This window comes from Mus caroli, unplaced genomic scaffold (assembly GCF_978045245.1).
Source record: "Mus caroli unplaced genomic scaffold, Mus_caroli_1 scaffold_1, whole genome shotgun sequence".
Lineage (NCBI taxonomy): Eukaryota > Metazoa > Chordata > Mammalia > Rodentia > Muridae > Mus > Mus caroli.
The window spans coordinates 192610438-192630575 of record NW_028227256.1 but is presented as its reverse complement, the minus strand read 5'-3'; the positions used below and the strand labels follow the sequence as shown (position 1 = coordinate 192630575).

The 20138-nt window shown below is 41.9% G+C and overlaps 1 protein-coding gene and 1 pseudogene across 1 annotated transcript in view; one reads left to right on the top strand and one right to left on the bottom strand.

Moving 5' to 3' along the window:
- Window positions 1–5667: 5667 nt before the first annotated feature.
- LOC110296672 (prefoldin subunit 1 pseudogene) lies at window positions 5668–6134 on the top strand (annotated as a pseudogene).
- Window positions 6135–8928: 2794 nt separating this feature from the next.
- Window positions 8929–20138, bottom strand: part of Plxna2 (plexin A2) — a 194176-nt gene continuing 182966 nt past the window's right edge. Inside the window, exons 28-32 of the mRNA XM_021173227.3 lie at window positions 19478–19668; window positions 18278–18447; window positions 15626–15838; window positions 14893–15043; window positions 8929–13833 (exon numbers count right to left, since the gene is read on the bottom strand). Coding sequence (XP_021028886.1) covers window positions 13738–13833; window positions 14893–15043; window positions 15626–15838; window positions 18278–18447; window positions 19478–19668 — 821 coding nt within the window. The 3' untranslated portion in view covers window positions 8929–13737. The remainder of the gene's footprint in view (window positions 13834–14892; window positions 15044–15625; window positions 15839–18277; window positions 18448–19477; window positions 19669–20138) is intronic.

Sequence of the window (20138 nt, the reverse complement as noted above, 5' to 3'; positions counted from 1 at the left end):
CCTCCCATTGATGGCTGACTTGGCCATCCTCTGCTACATATGCAACTGGAGACTCAACTCTGTGAGGTACTGGTTAGTTTCTTCTATAGGGTTGCAGACCCCAAATATTTCTTTGGAGCAAATCTAATATTAATTGTCAGGAAACTAGCAATTCAGTTCATAGGATTCAACAGCGGCCGCTTGATCCACTCACAAATACTGTATGAGTATACTAGCAGTCCAGTTCAGTAGTGTTAGGATAGCAAACAAGAATCAAACACAAAACAGCAGCGGTGGCATGGCCTAGTAGAAACAGCCAGGCCTCAGCCAAATTGGCCCAAGTCAGCAGGATTGATTAGGACCAATGACCAGAATCATGCCAGGAGAAGTTCTCTGTGGTGCCTCTCTCAACGAAGTGAAAATCAGTGAAGACTGGAGACCAACAAGCGATACAAAGCTAGCTTTGCAAGCCCAACCCTGTCATTGTCCATTGAGTCCTATCTATACTCCCTCCAAACATCACATGTCCTCTGTGGGTCTTGCCTCACCACGTGTCTTGCCTCAGCATGTGAGTCTGTCTGAGCAAAACTCTACGTGAGTCTGTATCACTGTGTGCAGAAGTGGCAAGAAGCCACTAGAACACCACCAGAAGATTTTTGGCGCTTTTCTCTCTATAGAGTCACGACAAATGGAGCTCATCTACTCAATGTAAGGTGAACCAGTGCAAGCCTATTGTTAGTGAAGAGTCCTTCATCACATGTCCCTGCTTCGGCAAAATGCTTCTTCACATGTCTGCTTTGGCAAAACATACTTGCACCTGTGTCTGCTCTAGGAAAACACTCCTTCATGTGTTTGCCACAGCAAAATATCATACAACATAAATGACTTTCCAAAGAAACGTAAGTTTTCATTTCAGAGAATATAATATCCCATTTGAGGATATGCTATAATTTACTTAAATTTTCTTATTGGTAGATATTTGATTTGTTTTGCTTATTACTTATAAACAAACAAACAAATGGTGGACATCTCTGCTTATCCTTATTTTCACTTTCTCAGAGCCAAAGTAGTATTGTAATAAAGACAATTATTATTTTAGAGATTTGGGGGACTTATTGCCCTGTTATACTGAAGAAACTTAGTGTAAATGACTATGAAGGTAGAGGTGTGTAAGAGGCAGGTACCTTCCTAATCATTGCTCTGTGTTGACATTTCCAATGTTTGCTATTCATTATTGTATTTTTTCACATACATTGATTACAGTAAAACATCTCTACATTGCTTTATTATAAACCATTATTTGTATTTATTCCAATAGCCTATTCTTGTTCTTTGCATATTTAAAGGGGTTAGTATTTTATTTATATCTATAAACATTATTTCTTATTTTAAGACTATTAACATTTTGATATTTTTGTTACAGACATCTTCTCAAGTTGATTTTATTGTTTATTTTTACTTTCTAGGATGTTCCTTTATGGAGATGGTTCCAATTTTTATGCAGCCAAACATATCAGTTTTTCTTTGTGTTTTCTTCAATTGTTTTGCAGATTAGAAATACCATCTCCATGATAAAAATAAATACACAAGTTTATGTTGTACTCTAAGTATTTTACAGCTCCTTTTTATACTTTTAATTCTTAAATTCATCTGAAGTCTATTTTGTTTTACATTGCTAACTGATGATTTAATCTGGTTTTCCCCTGGAATAGCTACTCATTCATTCTATCATTGCTTATTAAACAATGTTGTCTTGGATGCCGCCTTTACCACGTGATAATATTTATTAAACATGAAGTGGGTAATTCTGAGCTATTTTACTGCATTCAGTTGGTTCTTCAGCTACAAACATCCTCTTATTGTTGCACTTTTATCTTTCCATGTATTTTAAAATATGACAAACATGTTTATATATGAAATGTAGCATTTTTATGTCTTAGAGGAAACACCTCTTAAAATTACTTTGTTTTTAAGGGGATAAAGGCTACTCATGATATGTTTTTCAAATGAATTTTAGAATTATCTTACCTAGATCCAGGTGGAAAAAACCTTCCATCTGGGGTCTGGCAAAGGCCTGGGTTCAGTATGTGTCTTATATCCCTAAGTTGCTGTTTTAATATGATTTGGTCTTGCAATTCTGAGATAACAGAGCATGATTTTGGTTGTTTTCTTTGAGTGCTATTGTTTTTGTAGGTTGACTGATTTAAAATGAAATTTTAGTGCACACCATGAAAGTCGAAGGAGATTCTCTTTTAAACTGCCTCTTCTCCCCAAGCCTCTGTTTTAGTTTTTATGACTCAGACCTTGTTAAATGGTTTCTAGTCACCACTTGCTTCCCTCAAAACTTCTCTCTTTCATGAAAGTGACATTGTATTTGCATAAAAACAGAAGCATACACCAGTGGATCAGAATAAAGACTCTAGAAGTAATATTGACCTTGGTCTAGGGTATTAAGAATACACAGCCAGTACTTCTCCTATGTATGTGTCAGAATCTGTTTCTAATCTATTATAATCTTGTCTAATCCATACTACTCGACATTGCCATGTTCCTTTCATCATGAGTATGGGAGGACTATCCCATGTAGATGGCCCCTGGAGTTACTTTCTACTTCCTCCCAAAACAGCACTCATTTCCTGAATGTAGTCAGCACTGTGACCTAAAGCTTTATTAGTTTTTAAAAATTGCTTAATTGTATTTAATTTTACATGAATATCTATTGTACTTTAAGCGTATTTTTCATACATATTTATATTTCCTTTCTTTCCATTCTTCCTTCCTGTTTTCTGCTTTTATTCTCCACACACACACACACACACACACACACACACACACACACACACTTTTCAACTTTCATGCGAAGTATGTATGAATAATTCTATGTATCTATATAAGGTCTTGGAACCATCGATGAGAAAATATGCACTATTTGCCTTTCTGAGACATTTAATATGATTGTCTTCATTTTCATCCACTTTCTGGCAAATGATATAATTTTGTTAATTGTGGCTGAAAATATCTATTAGATACAGATCACATTTTCTTTAGTTTTATTAAAAAACTTTTTACTATGCTAAGTTTGGACTATTGCTTGGTTCTAGTACTATAATAAATATTAATGCATTGATGTTCAAGTATCTCTGTGATATCTGTGTCTTCATGTCCTAGGAACTGGTGCGTATGCATGTGCATGCCTGTGTTTGCTTGTGTCTGTGCATGTGTGCCCACATGCAAATGTGTGTGCACATGCATGTGTATGTGTGTATTGTGTATGTGTGTGTCTTTGTGTGTGTGTATGTGTATGTAAATATGTATCCCATGCTGCCTTCTAACTCTTAATCCTCTTGCCTTTATCTTCAGACTGCTGGGATTATAATCATATGTTATTACTCCTTACTTATAGTCACTCAGGGAACTAAGGAACAATTTAATGCCAGATTCCTAGATTTGTGTTCAGAACATTCTTAGGCAGGCTCTGCTCAGTCAGATAAGCTTCTCTGAAAGAACACTAGACTCATATTTTCCCAGGGAAGAATGCAAGGCCAAGTATTTCAGTGGTGATGTAGGGTAATAATTAGAAACTAAAGGTCTGTTTTTCTTAAGTGCTTGTCGATGCCAGGCCAGCCACACGCTATTATATACATTACCTCTAATTTTCACTGTTGCTATTTCAGTTAATACTGAGTGCATTTAATAGCAGAAGATCACCTCAGAGGGACTAAGAAATGTACAAACTACTACCTAGCTCCTACGTGGCAGAGTACATTTCTCAACCCAACTATTTGTATTCCAAAACTCTTTGGCACGTTTAGTCAGAGCTCTGGGAATGTCCCTCCTCCAAGCATTCATCTGAATGTGGACTTATCACGTCTAGTGAAAGCTCAGGTTTCTTGAGCTTCAAGGATTCTAACCCCAGCTCTCCTTGGTGTAGAGTCTGGTGAAGTCAGGTTTAGATGTTTGAGGCTGTTCACCTGAACCATAGCCAAGATTATTTTAATACCCAGACAAGTGGGGTCAACAGTCCTGGCTGGGGTGGAAACTCTGCCTTCTGTCTTAGTGTTGTGGATAGGCCTGGTGCTGTTTGGATTTTGATGCTAATTCCTCTTTCCTGGGAGGGGCTGATAACAAGGAGTGAGTCAAGTACCTAGGTGACTTCTTGTGAACAAATCCCCTAATGAATAAAGGAGCCAATCATTGGACAAGGAGGCAGGACTTCCAGGTTGGACCAAGGAAGAGAGGAAGCAGGAGAGAGTTAGGTCATTTTGGACTGGGATATTGTGAGGACAAGATATAGCTACAAGTGTCTCCCAGTTTCAATATTGAATATGTCAGGATTTGCCACCGTAGGATTTAGATTTAATAAAGCTTAGAAGATTACGATTTTAGTTGCTGTGCCCAACGATTGAGTTACTGTAGTTTCTGAACTAAGTTTGTGTTGTGTTTTCCTTCACATGGCTGTTCATTCCTGTTCAAGAGAGAAAGGTACAGTGGCAAAGCAGGTTTGCCTGAGGTGCACCACAAAGGCTGTGGGGAATTTGAAGCATGGGGTTGGTGTGGTAGTGACCCACAAGTGGGAACTTAGCAAGTGGGTGGAGAGATTTCAGAGCACTGAATCAGAGTCTCCATGAGATAAAAACATGGTTGGCCATTGCCTGCCAGTGCATTGCCAGCCAGGCCACGGGGCAGATAGCTGTCAGCACAAGCATGGGAATGTGCCTAGTTCTTTTTAATATTTCCCCGCAAGAGTTAGGGTTTTACTTCTGTGAACAAATACCATGACCAAGGCAATTATTACAAAGGACAATATTTAATTGGGCTGGTTTATAGGTTCAGAGATTCAGACCATTGTTATCAAGGCAGGAGCATGGCAGAGTCCAGGCAGGCATGGGGATGGAGGAGCAGAAAGTTCTACATATGGTTCCAAAACAAACAGGAGAAGACTGGTTTTTAGGCAGCTAGGATGAGGGTCTTAAAGCCTGCACCTACAATGACACACTTCTGCCAATAAGGCCACACCTACTCCAACAACACCACACCTCCTAATAGTGTCACTCTCTGAGCCAAGCATATTCAAACCACCACACTTTCATCTCTTCCTCTTCCCTGGCTACTTTACAGTGTCCATCCTGCTGAGTTACATGGCTGAGTGTGTGCTGAAGAATGCTTGCATATATGGTAAGGGTAGAAAGCAGAAGTAAAGGCCTGGTCAGGAGAAGGGAGGGGAAAGCATACTGTATAATAAAGAATTCTGTGGAGTAGGTTACTTACTATCCAAGACTATGACTGAGATCACAAAAAAGCCAGAATTTAAAAAATATTCCACATTTATTGAATACTACTGATTATAATCTAATCTGTCATTTTGGTAAACAAATTGTGCACATAACTTTCTTCTTGTGTAATCACTGTGAACTGGTTACAGTTCCTTTTCTCCACTTGAAGTTGTATATTCATATAACTTTATTAACATAATCCTCCCCATTCAGATTTTAATGGACTATACATGGCATTCAATAAAGGTGACAATCCATAGTTTAGAGTGGGCACGAACAGACCAAAAGTGAAGAATTTTCTCATGGGGAGGGGAGTATTTTCTTTAAAATTATTATTATTATTATTATTATTATTATTATTATTATTATACCTTTTCTGGTTAGCCTCTAGTACAGGCATATATAATGCTCCAATATGGCAACCTCTGTGAATATGGAGTTGAAGAAGACCTTCACAGAGGTTCAAGCCAAAGTTATTGATACTCAACAGAAGGTGAAACTTGCAGACATACAGATTGAACTGCTAAACAGAAAGAAAAAGCATGCACAATTTATGGACATAGAGATTATGACACTGGTAGATGAGACTAACGTATGAAGGCGTAGGAAGAATGTTTATTCTACAGTCCAAGGAAGTAATTCACAACCAACTGTTAGACAAACAGAAAATAGCAGAAAAAAATTAAAGATATGGAGCAGAAAAAGGTCTAACTGGAGTGAAACGTTAAGGAAGCTGAGGGAGAGATGCTGATGGCAAGAAGGGCACAGTGGGAGCTGCTGGGAAAGTTCTTCCCTTCTGACCCCTCCCATTCTGTCCAAGCAAGAGCTGTGCAGGGCACTATCCTCCCTCTGCCCAGCAGCCCCATATCTCTATCACACTGAACCCCTTCAGGTCCCAACTGAATGTCTGCCATCCTTGCCCATGATAATCTTCTTTCCTGGGTCAAGCCAGGAGCTCTCGACAAAGGGAAGACTGGAGACAGATGGAGAAAACTGGCCAAGTCTGTCACTAGGCATGTGGATTAGACCAGGTTAGACCAATAAAAAGCTATGTCTTATTCTAAAAAAATTTTTATTATTATTTATTTTTGTTTTGTTGGTATGTATGTATATGACATGTGTATATAAACACATGTATGCCAAGTCACACACGGAGATCAGAAAAAAGAGACTTGTGTGGCAAGTGGTTGAATTATCTTACAGGTTCCAGTGTTTTAAAAAATAATATTACAGTCTTAAAAAAATTACCAAATCAATTAAAAGAATGGAGGCAATTTTAGGCAAGCTTTTCATTACATTTAAAATCCATGGTGCATTTTAATAGTTTTGAGATAGCTATTCTCTCTTAGATCTTCTAGAGATCTAGAATTGTTGGTGCACAGATTTACAAACTTGAAAAGTAAGTGAAGTACTCAGAAAATGACAGATATAATTTATGTAGTCACTAAACTGGACACGTGAAGGAACTAGCTCCAGGATAAGAATTCCGCCTAGAAATTGCCCTTCCCTCCTGGAGAATTTGGTCCTGCAGTTGTTTGTGGTTTTTTCTGTCTTCTGCAATACTCACAAAGCTGTAAATATTGTAAGACAATTTGCTTTAAGAGACCTGGGTTTAGGTGATGTGGGAAATAGAATAGTACAAATAGCTGTTCTTAGAATATTTCTTTGAAGAAGACAGAGCCCATGCTAGGGATTGAGGCACTCCAGCTCTGACCTGATCTTAGTTTTTGTTTTGGTTTACTTTGTCTTTTTGGGGGGATGCTTTTGACACAGATGAGAAGGATCTGTGTCATCTTGGGGTACTGGAGCTAGAGTTTTGCGGCTGTGAAGTGTTAAATACTAAGTAATATTAAATGTTTTAGGATTGCTATTTCTATGCTGAGCCTTCAATTATCTTCATTGTAAACACCATTTTAATGCTGACTATGAATGATTTAAATTTATGAGTAGGAAGTCTTTTTATAGAACCTGCCTTTATGCCTGACATCCTTGAATGAAAAACTGTCCTGAGATAGGCCCTTTAAGGGCAACTGGACAAACTGACTTCACGGTAGTCCACTAGCTTTGGACACATTAAAACCACTCTGAAAAAACAACTACAACTGAAAATGAGTTCTAGCCATTGAGGTGCAAGGTCAGTCCATGACCAGGCAGTAACAGAAGCTGGTGTTAGCTCACCAGGGCTACAGTATTGTGTGTCACACCTTCATATACATGGTGGACAGCAGAGGATGACTTAATGTTAACAAAATGGGGATATGCCCTTCAGACAAGCTATGGTATTGAACACAATGCACAGTGTTTCCACTCAGACCTTGGCACTGTACTGTCCTTTCATTTCAGGGGAGGAGAGGGGGAGTGAGAGATAAATGCACAGGAATACAAATACAAAAAAGCACTACGAGTTGCTGAGTACTGGGTAGAAAATCTCAAGAATTATTTCTTTGAGCCTGTTGAGGTGGTATATACCTAAAATCCCAGTACTCCCTGGATTAAGAATCATGAGTTTCAGGCCAGACTGGGCTACATAATAAATTCTTCTTTTTCTTTCTTTCTTTCTTTCTTTCTTTCTTTCTTTCTTTCTTTCTTTCTTTCTTTCTTTCTTTCTTTCCTTCTTTCTTTTCTTCCTTTCTTCCTTCCTCTCTCTCTCTCTCTCTCTCTTTCTTTCTTCTGTATAACTTTTCTACAAATGTAGCATATACTGTTTGTATGTGTATATATATATATATATATATACATATATATAATTATATAAGAATATCTATATACTTATACATATATATAATTATATAAGAATATCTATATACTAACATGCTCTCATTTCCAAAATTCTGTTTAATGAGTACTAGGGTTCTTTATGTGTGTTGGATGTTCCTTCTAGACTAAGGTTCAAAGTCAGGGATACCCTGCTTCTCAGAAAATCCTTCTGGTCCTGTTTTCTAATAGAAAAGGACGAGAAACTCCTGAATACACTTGGCTGGGACAGGTTCTTGAGTCGTTCTCATCTAATGTATCTCACCAGTAAGAGAGTGAAAATGTCACACATCACTGAATTGCAGGATAAAAACAGGAAAATAAGGGTAAAGGGAGGGGCATATCACCCTCAGTTTATAGGGAGTTTGAAGATTTCTTCTCTTCAGGCTCATTACAGAACAGTGGAAGTTCTGCTTCTCAGATCCATTTTTTTTTCTTTTCACAACCCCCCAATCAGGGGCTGTCTTCACATTCTTCCCCTGGGCTGGATCTAAAAGTACTCACCATCTGACATCTTTCACTTTATTCACTTTTAATTTCTGAAGCAAATATGAACACCACTACCTATCTCAATGCTTAACGGAAAGTCTCCCTCAGAATCATCCTAAGCAGTAGCAACAAGGGCCAGGCTTCTCTCATTCACATTTCACCCTAGCACTTAATCCATGAGTGAGTGTTGTTTTTGGAAGGGCTGGTCCTGGGGAGAGAGGTGACACTAGTCTAAGAACTCGCTCTGGAAAGGAGCCTGCAGCCTCCCCAGAGGCAAGCTGTATTCTGAAGTCCTGGGGCTAGAGGGCAGTGTTCACACACTGATATGCCTGGAGCAGACAGTGTATGCACGTGTGTGATGAAGATGGCTAGACATGAATAGCTCTGGCTCCACAGTTTCCTCAGATTCATTCACAGCAACTCAGTTGCTCTTTCTGACTATCTGCTTCTTGTATAGACCCCAAAATTATTCTATACCCATGTGGCCAAATAACTGCGTTTATTTGAAGATTTAAGATTTTTTTTTATCCAGTAATCTTTATTTATATATAACAACAGTACAAATTGTGTCCTTGGCTTGCAAAATAGGAGTTTCATATTTACAATAGGTACATGATAATATATTAGATAACAAAACCCCGCTTTATTGGAACATTTTAAATACTTCATTTTCTTATTATTTCATAACACCTGTAAAAACAACAAAACCAGACAACCAGCATTGTACTTTCTTAAAAATAGATATAATACAGATTCCAGTGTGTCATGGGGAAAGGTCTGAGTAGGAGAGGATGAGGAGAGGCAACTTGGCTCAAGGCCTTCATGTGCCTGCATAAAGAGCTTGTCCCTTTCTCTCCCATACATTCAGGAACTTTGGTCCTGTTTGGTGGGGACCACACTTCTTTACGCGTGGATGTCAAAATGGAGACCAAGCATGTCAAAATGATGACCTTGACTGAGTCTCAAAGAAGCTTCTTACTGCCTTCTCTGTGTTCCTAGGGAAGAGGCAGGGAGGAGGCAGCTCAGTCTGGGGAGATGGTATGGGAGAGGAGAGTGAGTTGTGAGCCTGTGCAAGGCAGGAGACTCTCTAGTTTGTTTATTGTGTTGAGGCCTGTCTGACAGGCATTGGCCTTGCTTGTCTCTTGTAACATTCCCTAGACTAGCTAGAAAGTACCAAGAGAAATTTTACTCTTTATTATAAGTGTCACTGGGCCTTAGATACTAAATCTTCACTCTAGGGAATGAGTAGAAAAGATAGAGAGAAGGAAAAGAGATGTGGAGTATGAAACAGATGCCACTATTCTACAAGCACATTCCTAAGACAAGGCATCAGGAGGACCTGACCACCTCTTCCAGCCTTCTTCCCACTATAAGATCTGCCCCATGCCCTAGGTCCCTGAAGCCACTTTGCATTTCCTCACCCTCCTGGCCCTCTGTATCTCAATTCTTAACTGTCTGTGTCGAGGATTCAGGGCTCTTAGCTGTGACACAGTGTGGTTGGAAAGGGTCTTTTTTGAGTAACTGCCAGCTTAGTATTGCCAGGCAGCAGGTGAGATTACAGATTTGGCAGTTGTGCAGTATCTGAGAACTCAATAGCTAGAGGCTTCCAGCAGTCTCTGCTTGTTGTATCAGACGACTGCTAGCAGCCACCTCTGCTTTTATCTCATGTGCAGCAGGCCCAGGGGCCTTAACTGCTAATTTCTATTTTCATCCTGGTGGAACTGAAGGAAGGTCAGGAGCATAAAGCAGCAAGGTTGTGCTGACTAAATAGGTGGTAGCAGTGTGTGTGTGTGTGGGTCAGCCTTCTTCCTTAATGACACCCCATTTTCTATGCACCTAGTGCTTTCTGCTGGGGAGGGTGGGGAAACCATCCTGCTGCTGTATTGGTGGTAGGTCTAGCAGCTTGGAGAACCTGCATTTGCTGAAAGAAGGACCTTTGTGGTCTTATTCACCCTGGTCTGTAGGACCTTTAAGAACTTGGCAGCCGATTACTACTTAGGATTCTTCTCCAAATGAATGAGTGAAGGACACAGTTCCCTCTTTCGGTATGATCACAGTGTGCCCATGAGTTCAATGACTGCACTCTATAAAGAAAGAGGGATCAGAAGTAATTTTGAGATTCAAACCACAGAAAGAGGTAGAACATCAGACACAGAAGTGCCTGATCCACACAGAAGGCAAGAGGTGTTGTCCAGTTGAGGGATAAATCTTAACACAGTCCTCTAGAACTCTGTCTTGCCAAACCCTCTGCAGTCCTATTCCTTTCCTAGAGAATTGCCTTTTGTGTAGATCAATGAAATAAAGCTAGGTAGGTTTAAGAGAGATTTCATGACTCCCCAGAGATAAATGGCTTTTGGAGGGGAAGGGTGGTAGCTTTAACATTTTTTTTTTCTTTTTAAACAAAAGGCCAAAATATCTTCAAGTTGGATAACAGCAAGAACAGTGACCAATCAACTTTCTCTCCTCTCCACCAGGGAGTAGACTAACAGTGACTAGTAAACTAAAGCAAAGAACTGGTGGAATGATAGGTAGAAAGCTAAAATGAGAGCAAGACTCTACAATAACTCACCCTCCTGGCATGGCATGGCCTCTCTCTAGCTGAATTTTCCTCCTTAGTTTTTCTTTAATTGTGCCCCTTGGCCACTCTTCTTTTTCAGCCCAAGTTGCCCAACTCATGGAATCCTTAGCAAAGTGTCTAGACCATCTTTCAGGTTGGCCCTGCTCCCTTCATCTACATTCTTTGATTTGCTCTCTTCCCATCATTCTCTCCATACTCTCAAACATCTTCAGTGAAGCATGCCAGAGGCAGTGAACGGGTACCATAAGTGGCTGCTGGGATATACCAGGTAGGCACACTGAAAAGGGTGTGGGTAAGATGCTATTGAAAGGGATGTAAAACATTTTCTTTTTTACTTCTTGATGAAATGGCACTCTGGACATCAGCCTGAGCAGTAGCAGCTGCTCAGAAAGTCTTTAACGGTGCTGAGATGGGAAAAAAAAAAAAAAAAAAAAAAAAAAAGGTGAGCCAGAGTTATCCTGTCTTCTGTTCCTATTCTTGTTTTGACTATAACATTTCTTTCATTTTCATAAATTACAGGTTCTAAGATGATAAGCTTTGGGTGATATGAGGAGCAAACACTTTGGCTTGGTGTGAAAGGCCAGTCATTAGTTTTTTTTTTTCCAGGATATTAATATGGCCCCGAAAAACTTTAACATGAGTAGATTATCAGAAGAAAAGTGGCCTTGACATGGCTGGTTGTGAATCATCATAAAATCAGCAAGTTTCCTGAGTATTTTGCTGAATGCTTTTCTCTCTCCACTCGTCAGTTGCATTCAGGCAAGAAACAAGCTGAACAGCCCAGACAGCTTCAGCTGTGTGTGAGACAGCCATCTGAAGATATATACATTCCATGGAAGCCACCTTCTTGGCTTTTCTTCTTTGCCCTGTGCAGACAGTCAGATCTGGTGAGCAGAATCTCAGATACTGGAATCAACTGGAAAAATCAGCTGAGGCCTGAGTTAATTGTGAAGGAAGTAATCCAGGGCCAGTCTCTGTTGGGATAGTTAGCCCCATTTCCCAGCCCCATTTTCCAGTCTGGCATTCCTGACCCCTTAAAAAACAGAAGATTTATGCCTTCTTAGGGGACATATGTTTACCATTCCCTCATGCCCACCCTTTGTCATCCTCTTGTCCTCCTCCCTAGAGACAGATGCTAATTGCAAAGCTGTTGGAGTTGGCTGCTAGGGGTCATCCCAAGGCAGGAGGACTAAATTCCCTGAGGGCTTAACAGTTGAATTTCTTGTCCTGCTACAACAGAGCTTGCCTCTGGGCCCAAGGATGGAGCCTTGGCCTCTGCTTGGAAGCTATACTCAGGAAGGCTGGCCATCTATGGCATTAGGTATCAGGAGACAGAGGGACGGACAGGTGCCTTCTCAGACGTAATACACTTTCACATCCATGGTTTCATGACAGACAGAGATGATGGTCATTTCTACTGAGGCAAATGCAGTATGCCCAGTTGGTCAGGGGCTTCTGGTTATGAGTGAAGGTTGGCCTCCCCTCTCCAGGCACAAGAGAAAAGAAAATATAATAATAAATACTGCTGCTTTTTAAACCTACACTCTTCAAGTATTGCTTACTGTAAACAGTGTTTGAGTTTGTTTTCTTTTTAATTGCCGTAAACTAGTGGATGGTTGAGTAGAATTCAAAGTCAAACACCCATGTTCCCCATTCAGCTCAGACCTAGGAGGCCTGGTCTGTGCAGTCCCCAGGTGCCTGGCTTGTGGGTCTCTTTTCAGAGTCCTTAAGAAGGAGGTGGCTGTTCTATGAAAGCCTCATCTCTTCAGTTTCTGATATCAATTCTAGGGAAACCAAAAGGAAAAGTACCAAGGACCAACTTCTCATTTGTTGAGGCTTGGGATTAAGTGAAACAAAGAAAAGGTGTTCTCACAGGTCCTTGTTGGGTACTTCCTCCTCTTAGGAGATGAGGATACACAAGGGCACAGCACGGAAGGCAGTTTCCTATTAGCAGGTGGATCTGGTCAGCTTCTGCAATTTCCACAAAGGCCTGCAGTTCTCAGTTGCATCTGGCTGTGGTGGGATTCAGGTCTTCCTGGCTTATTTGCCAAATGGTTAGTATGAACTTCTGCTCCTTCCTGCCTCTCCTCCTTCCTCTCAGTTCAAGGGAGAGGAGAGCATTTCCGTACTGGTTCTACTCAGCGTCTCTCAGGTATTTTTCTGACATTGAGAAAGAGATGTTACAGAGGAAGGGGAAATATTACTAAAAAGGGAATAGAAATCAAATTAAACAAAAGTTGGACGGGATGGACAGGGAGGATTTATGTTTTTGTTTTATTTCTGTTTTTTCCCTTTTTCTTAAAAAATTAAATAAAGTTCTCATTATTTTCCAATATACATCAAATGAATTTTCATGCAAAGCAGCAGTCACAGAGGCAGAACCATCTGGCTCAAGCCTCTCAGCTTAAAGGGCCACCTTCTCCTTGCCCGTAGTGTCCTGAGCTCACACTGTGATGGGTGGTGTTCACTGTTCTTCTGGAAGGAACTGGCTGTGATGAAACATGGCTGCCATTGACAGAGGAGCCTTTCCTTCTTCGGTCAGTGAGGTTTTAGAGGACAGCCAGCTCTGGGGCCTGATACCCTTCACTCATCCCATCTTTCCTTTTGAGATGCCAGTGTGATAGCTTATATGAGTCTCTCTTCCAAGAACAAGATATCTTCCTTTCAGCTCTCTATGGACATGGCGTTGATGAGATGCTCCACCTTGTAGGCCAGTCGTTGCCGTCGGGCCTGTTCATCCTGCTCTAGTGCCCCGATGAGCTGAAGGGCAAAACAAAGGCAGGTAACTCAAGATTCAGCTTCAAAGGCTCAACTTTCTGGAGTCATCAACCCAGCATCTGTCCCTCTACCTTTTTAATCTGCCTTTATGAATGTAATGTTAAATAGCTGGCATGATTCAGTGAATAGATTTATGCATAGTTATGCTTTACTTAACAGTGAGGATGCTTTCAGAGAAAAGAGTCCTTACATGGTTTTGTCATCAGGAAATCACCTGAGAGTACTCACATGCAAGAGACTGAATCAAGTACAAGAGAACACATATGAAATGTATGGCTCTGTTTTTATAAGTAGGAGCATGCTCTAAAATACTAACGAAAGCATAACATAGCATAGTAAACATAGTTTATGCACTAGTTACATAGTTATTTACTATTAAGAGCACAGACTATACTTAGTCTTGTAAGCCATATAACTAGCAGTTTGGTGGGCTCATTTGCACTGCATGGCCATATAATCATGAGAACTATGAGGTACAGATGACTCTGGGGTCACACAGGAATTTTTCAGCTGCATTTACTCTGGTGGGACCACTGCCATAAGGGTGGCATGCCACAAAATCATGATGTAGACCACACATCTACAAACATGCGCAGGGATATATGCACGTGCATAGAGCTCTCATATGCTTAAAGCATATGTTAGAGTTACTTAAGTGTGGAATACTATTTTCTGTTGTTGTTGCTGTTTCTTTCTTTAGGCTCAGCGCTAATGCAAGGCCTGTCACCTTCCTTGTTAACTTTTGTTCACATCAAAGTCCAGCAGTCTATCTCAATCTGACTGGATCTGCCCAAGTGTAAACTGATAATTCTATTCATTGCTTAAGAAAGAATAAAATTAATCATGCAATACTTGAGTAAGAGAAGACAGGGAAGAGTTCAATGAATCAGGAGAGGTTGGGCTGTTTTATAAAGAAAAGATGATTTGGGGCTCATGACTTTGACTATAGATTGCGATTTTTTAAAAAGTGACTGCTACTTCTGTTTTTTCGGGCCTAGATTAAGTTGCAGGTTGGTATCAGCCCTTGAGACCTTGTCTTACCTCCTCACTGTACTTGCTGACATAGGAGTAGATCTCGTTGAGGGCGCTCAGCATATTGAACTCTGTGGCATGCAGGCGGGACTGCTCCGCGAGGTAGGCATTCATATCTTGGTCACTAATGGCTGGGAGCTTGGCAATATCTGCATAGTATCTGCCATGGACAGGACAAGCCTATGATGGGGGTTCAGCAAACATTCACCAATACCCACCCTGGTCCAGGTCCCTTGGGAGAATAAAGCCATGGGTCCAAACTGTTCCTGCCTTCCATCTCTTCTCTGATGTAGCCTCTGCTTCAAGCTGAGGTGTGAGTCTAAGGTGCAGTCCAAATTTTTGAAGGACACTCCAGTCAGCTAAGACTGAGTCCTATGCTGGGTCCTGAGTAGTCAAAACCCCAGACTCAGGCAACACTCCTTGTGTTCATATTTCAGCTCTTTTACCTCGTAGCTTGTGAGCTTTGGCAAGTTACATAGCTTTTCTGTGCCTCCATTCATTCGCTAGTAAAATAGGGATAATCATAGCAGCTATTTTACAACTGTCCATTTGAATATTTCAGTGAAATAATACATATAAGATCCTTATCACAATAATGCTTACATGACCAGTAAATGTTAATTAGGATGATAATTATCAGACCTCACCAAGTCCCCTTCCTTCCCACAACATAGGGGGTATAAGGTCCAGCTCTTCAGTGGCCACTGATGCTCACAGTGGGTGTCTTGAGGGAATTACTGACCTTTCTACCCAGTTCTTATAACTGGGGATATCCTTGGCATAGAGCAGCTTGTTGGAAGGTGAGTCCTTGCCTAGTCGGTGCTCTGATGTGGAGCAGGAGTCCATAAAGGTCTGGGCTACCACAGAGAGGCAGGCATCTGTGATGCTGCCCTTGTGGATGTCAAATACAAATTGAGGGTTCTTGATGACATTCACCCAGAAACGAAGTGGAAGGCTGTAGGAAAAAGTAGAGTACCCTGAAGAATGTACTTTGACATTGCCCCTTCCCAATACTTTCCCCTTACTACTGAATGGTAGAGCAGATATTCCATTCTAAAAGAGAAGAGAATGAACTCAGAAACTGGTCCAACAGGAGCTAGTTGCTCATCTTATGTTGTTCCCAGATGCAGGACAAAGCAGAGTGGTTTTGGTCTTCTCATACCAAGGCATTTCCTCTGCTCCCTAACAGCTGAGGGTTGGGTGTGTCTCGGCTTTGCCCCTTCTTGATAGGCTTTTCCAGAGGCCTCAGTGCCCAAGGGGAAGGTCAACTACAGAAAACAGCACAATTTCCTCAAGGCTAAGACAAACCCATCCAGTTCCTAGAGTCTCTCACAGAGGTCATGGCCATTGTATAAAAGGATGAAATGGTCAGTCAGTCCTAAGTACTGCCTCAGTGGGCACACTACCCTCTGGAGCCAGTCTGCCACTGAGCCAGTTCTCAGTACTGAGTCAGAGGACAGGTTCCTCATGGAATAATTTCTTTCAGGGGTCTCCTCCAGGGCTTTTTGTGTCTCAGCATGGCAAAGGGAAGTGAGTGACCTGTTGTTGGTATTCCAAGAGAGAATAGCCCACTGTGGCTCTGAGTTTTTCCTAAAAGAAAGACTGCTTCTGAGACTTTGGAATCTAAAGGCAGAGAGGAATAGCCTTCAATGTTCCCAATTCCAGGAGGAAGTAAGCCCATTGCTTGCCTTCAAAACAGTTTCTGTAGCTACTGTTTTGCCTCTTTCTGAAGTCTGCCTTCTCTGGCTGCCCTCCAGCCTTGACTCTTCTAATACCTGTGTGGCATGAACCCTGTCATGGGCTTCCCCTTCTAGCTCAAGTTAGTGCCCTTAGCTCTTGCTATTCTTTCTTTGAATTCTGCTGACTTCATCAACTCGGAATTTTCCAAGTGTCTTTTTAATGATAGGTATTGTAAATGTCAGTGTTTATCCCCTCCCAAGCCTCCTGTTGTAAATTTTGCTTGTCCTCCAACTTGCAACCCTTCCTTGAAACCTAGGAGGAGCTGCCTCAGCCAGCTTTGGCACAGCTTTTCTGTCCTGTCCTTCTCTGACAGAGCTGGCTGGACATGTCTAAGCTCTTTTCCTTGGACATTTGCTATGTGAGGTGTAAGCCACATGACTCAGCTTTATCACACTATCACAATGTGGGAGGGGGTGCATTGCTGTTGCTTGAGTCTAGCCAGAAGGCACAAAGAAGCAAACAACCTTTAACTTTCTCCTAATTTTAACCAAACAGCTAGTCCCAGTACTGGGCTCAACATCCTGCAAAGCTGAGGAGACACCATGGGTCTGTTTTGGTAGGGGCTTACTGAGTATTCTTCATCTACTGCCACTGAACCATATCACTCCACTGTGACCAAAAATTGCAGATGAGGAGGCCCACATCATCAAAAGAATGAAAGTCTATTCCAAGGCCCCATTGGCTCTCTCAAAGTATTTTGCTGGTTGCTAGGACTTTTGATTTCCAAATGACAGCCTGAACCCATCTGTGTCAGCTCTGTTTTCTGGGGATTGCTGACTCCAGACAGCTGTGTGGGCTTCCTGCCCAATCCAAATGTTTCTCTCCTTTGTGCTCAGTCCTAGAGGAAGCCTTTTGACTCTGGCTCTTAGCTAAGTCTCATCTGGTCTATAAGCTAGTCCTTAGCATGGTCTGTAGTCCAGTCTTAAAACCTGGGAGGGAAAAGCTTCATGCTAGGCACTATCAGAAGCTGCTTCTCCCACTACTAATCTGGATGTAGAAGAGACCTGAACAAAAATCATTCTTTCTGTTGCTTCCTGAAAGCTATGATGCTGGGGTTAAAACTTGGCTTTAAGAGAGCAAGTCTGCAATGCAATCTCATACTTGTGGGTTTGTCAAGTCTAGCAAGTACCAGCCTCATCCCCAGAGCTGGCCATCTTTACCAAGGGTCCCAGCTCAGAAGCACATCTCTCAGAAGGGTTAATAGTGATAGACTGCAAAGCTAAGTGGATGCTCACAGTCATCTATTGCATGTAGGTTTTATATACAGCTTTGTTTATGTTCCTTAGTTTCTTCCTCTTGATAACTAGAAGATTCTACATCATAGGGAACAGTTTTATTAAAGGAAGGGTCACAATGGTGAGGCAGAGCTCAAAATGATATGCAAAGCTCAGGCTAGGCAAGGCCCACTTGTAGCAGGCAGCCTTAGGGATGATGTTGACTCTGCAGTGTCCATGTCTGTGTGTGTAGTGTGTGTCTGTGTGTCCGTGTGTGTCCGTGTGTGTGTGTGTGTGTGTGTGTGTATGTGTGCTGTGTTCCAGGAGCCAGATAACCTAGCCCCCATCTCTACTTCTCATCTCTAGCTTCTGCTGGTCCCCAACCCCCAAAATGCTGGGCCTCCTCAGGTGACATTCCCATTGAGCTCCCCCAGGGTTACCAGTTGCTTTTCCAGGTGTGCCGCACATCTGTGTCGTGGATACTGTGTCTGTCTGCCTGCTCATCCAGGAAATCAAACATGTACTTGATGGCTAGGGGGAGAGCACTACCCCGGTGCACAGTGCTGAACAAGGTCTCAAACAAATCATCCACAAATTTCTGCAGGGTGCCCTGTGGGAGAAAGTGGGGTGGGGGACAATGAAATGGTTAGTGGGTGCCAGAGGGCAGCAGAAGGCATGCCAGATGGGGCCTTGGACCCATCTTACCTTGGAAATTTGTCTGAAATGCAAGAGTGTATAGGTAGAGGGGCAGGAGTGAGGTAGATACTGGGTGGGATGTGGAGTTGGGAGAGATTGACACGTCTGGGAATCCATAGAAAGATCTCTCTTCTAATCTGTGGCAGTGTGCCCTGAAGGTATGAGCTCAGGACATTTGATGGGAAGATAGGAAGTGAATGTCCTAAAATAAATGAGAGGACTCAAACTGGCAGCAGAGTCTATAGAGGGTGCTCAGGGAGTCTGACCCCTGGTGGAGCTTGGAGGGTAGGGTGGGGTCTGAAACAAAGCATGAACAGCTTTATGGTGTTAGCAGCATAGGCTTCAAGTTTATCTTCAGGAGAACCCAGGTACAGCCATGATCCACAGACTTCATGGGTTCTAGTGACAGCAACAAACCTAGACCTGGGTCCCAGTTAACAGGCACAAGACAGACTTTGGGGACTAGAACTCCTGACTTTCTCAGATGCTTTTTGGTGGTCTCTTATTGATATGCTAGGCATATTTGACAAAACAAAGATGAAGATATGAGTCTGATAGACTACTTATGGACCATTCTGGGAGAAAGTCTGAGAGCTTTAAGCCACTAGATTAGAGTTCCTATAGCATTGCAGTGGGATCAGTGGGGAAAGACTTTGGGATCCAGCCTCCTTTCTAAGTTATAGCATCCCTGAAGGCTTATTTTGTTCTCTCCTGGGAAAGCTAAATGATGCTGCCTTTATCATCTCACCGCCTAAGACACAGTGGGTCAGGAGGGTTTTTTCTTAAATTGCTGGTACACCTGGGTCTTTTTTTTTCTTCTTCTCCCACTTAACTAGAAAGCAAGTATACAGGCAGAGATAGTAGAGACAATCAGAAGCACCTGTAGAATGGATGTTTGTGCCAAAGTTTAGGGAACAGCTTGGCCTGGGTTGTGCAAGAATTACCTTGGTGGCTAGAAGCCGGGTCAAGTAGATCTCAGACACCATTTTGCTGCCCCGGTCACCCTCCTTCTGGTCACCATGGTCATGATTCTTCACTAGATGCCAAACCTTGACACCACTCTCCAAGTCTGGGGTGATCATGGGGACCCGGGACCGGAGGCTGTCTGGGCTGCCCGTGTACCTGAAGGAAGAGTCTGGAAGAGGGTAGGGAAAACCAGAGTGAGATGGGTCAACCTCCTGCTTGAAGCATCCTTCAGCAATGCTACCTGCCTGCTGTATCGATTCAGAATAAACCTGCTTTACCTTGAAAGGACTCTTGGGACTACATATTTGGTGAATAGTTTATGGATCCTTGGTTGGAAAGAGGAAATTAAAATTTCTAGAAAAAAGATTTAGAAATTTTAAAATTTCTAAAGTCTAGATAGTGTCAGGCAGTGGTGGCTCATTCCTTTAATCCCAGCACCTAGGAGACAGTGCAGGCAGATTTCTGTGAGTTAGAGGCCAGCCTGGACTACAGAGCTTGTTCTAGGACAGTCACAGCTACACATATAACCCATGTCTTAGGAAAAAAAAATGTCTAAACAGTAATGGTTCAAGTTGTAATGATTCTCTTTGGAGTTAGTTGGCACTTCATTTGAGGTCCTAGAATATATTTTCTGAGCCC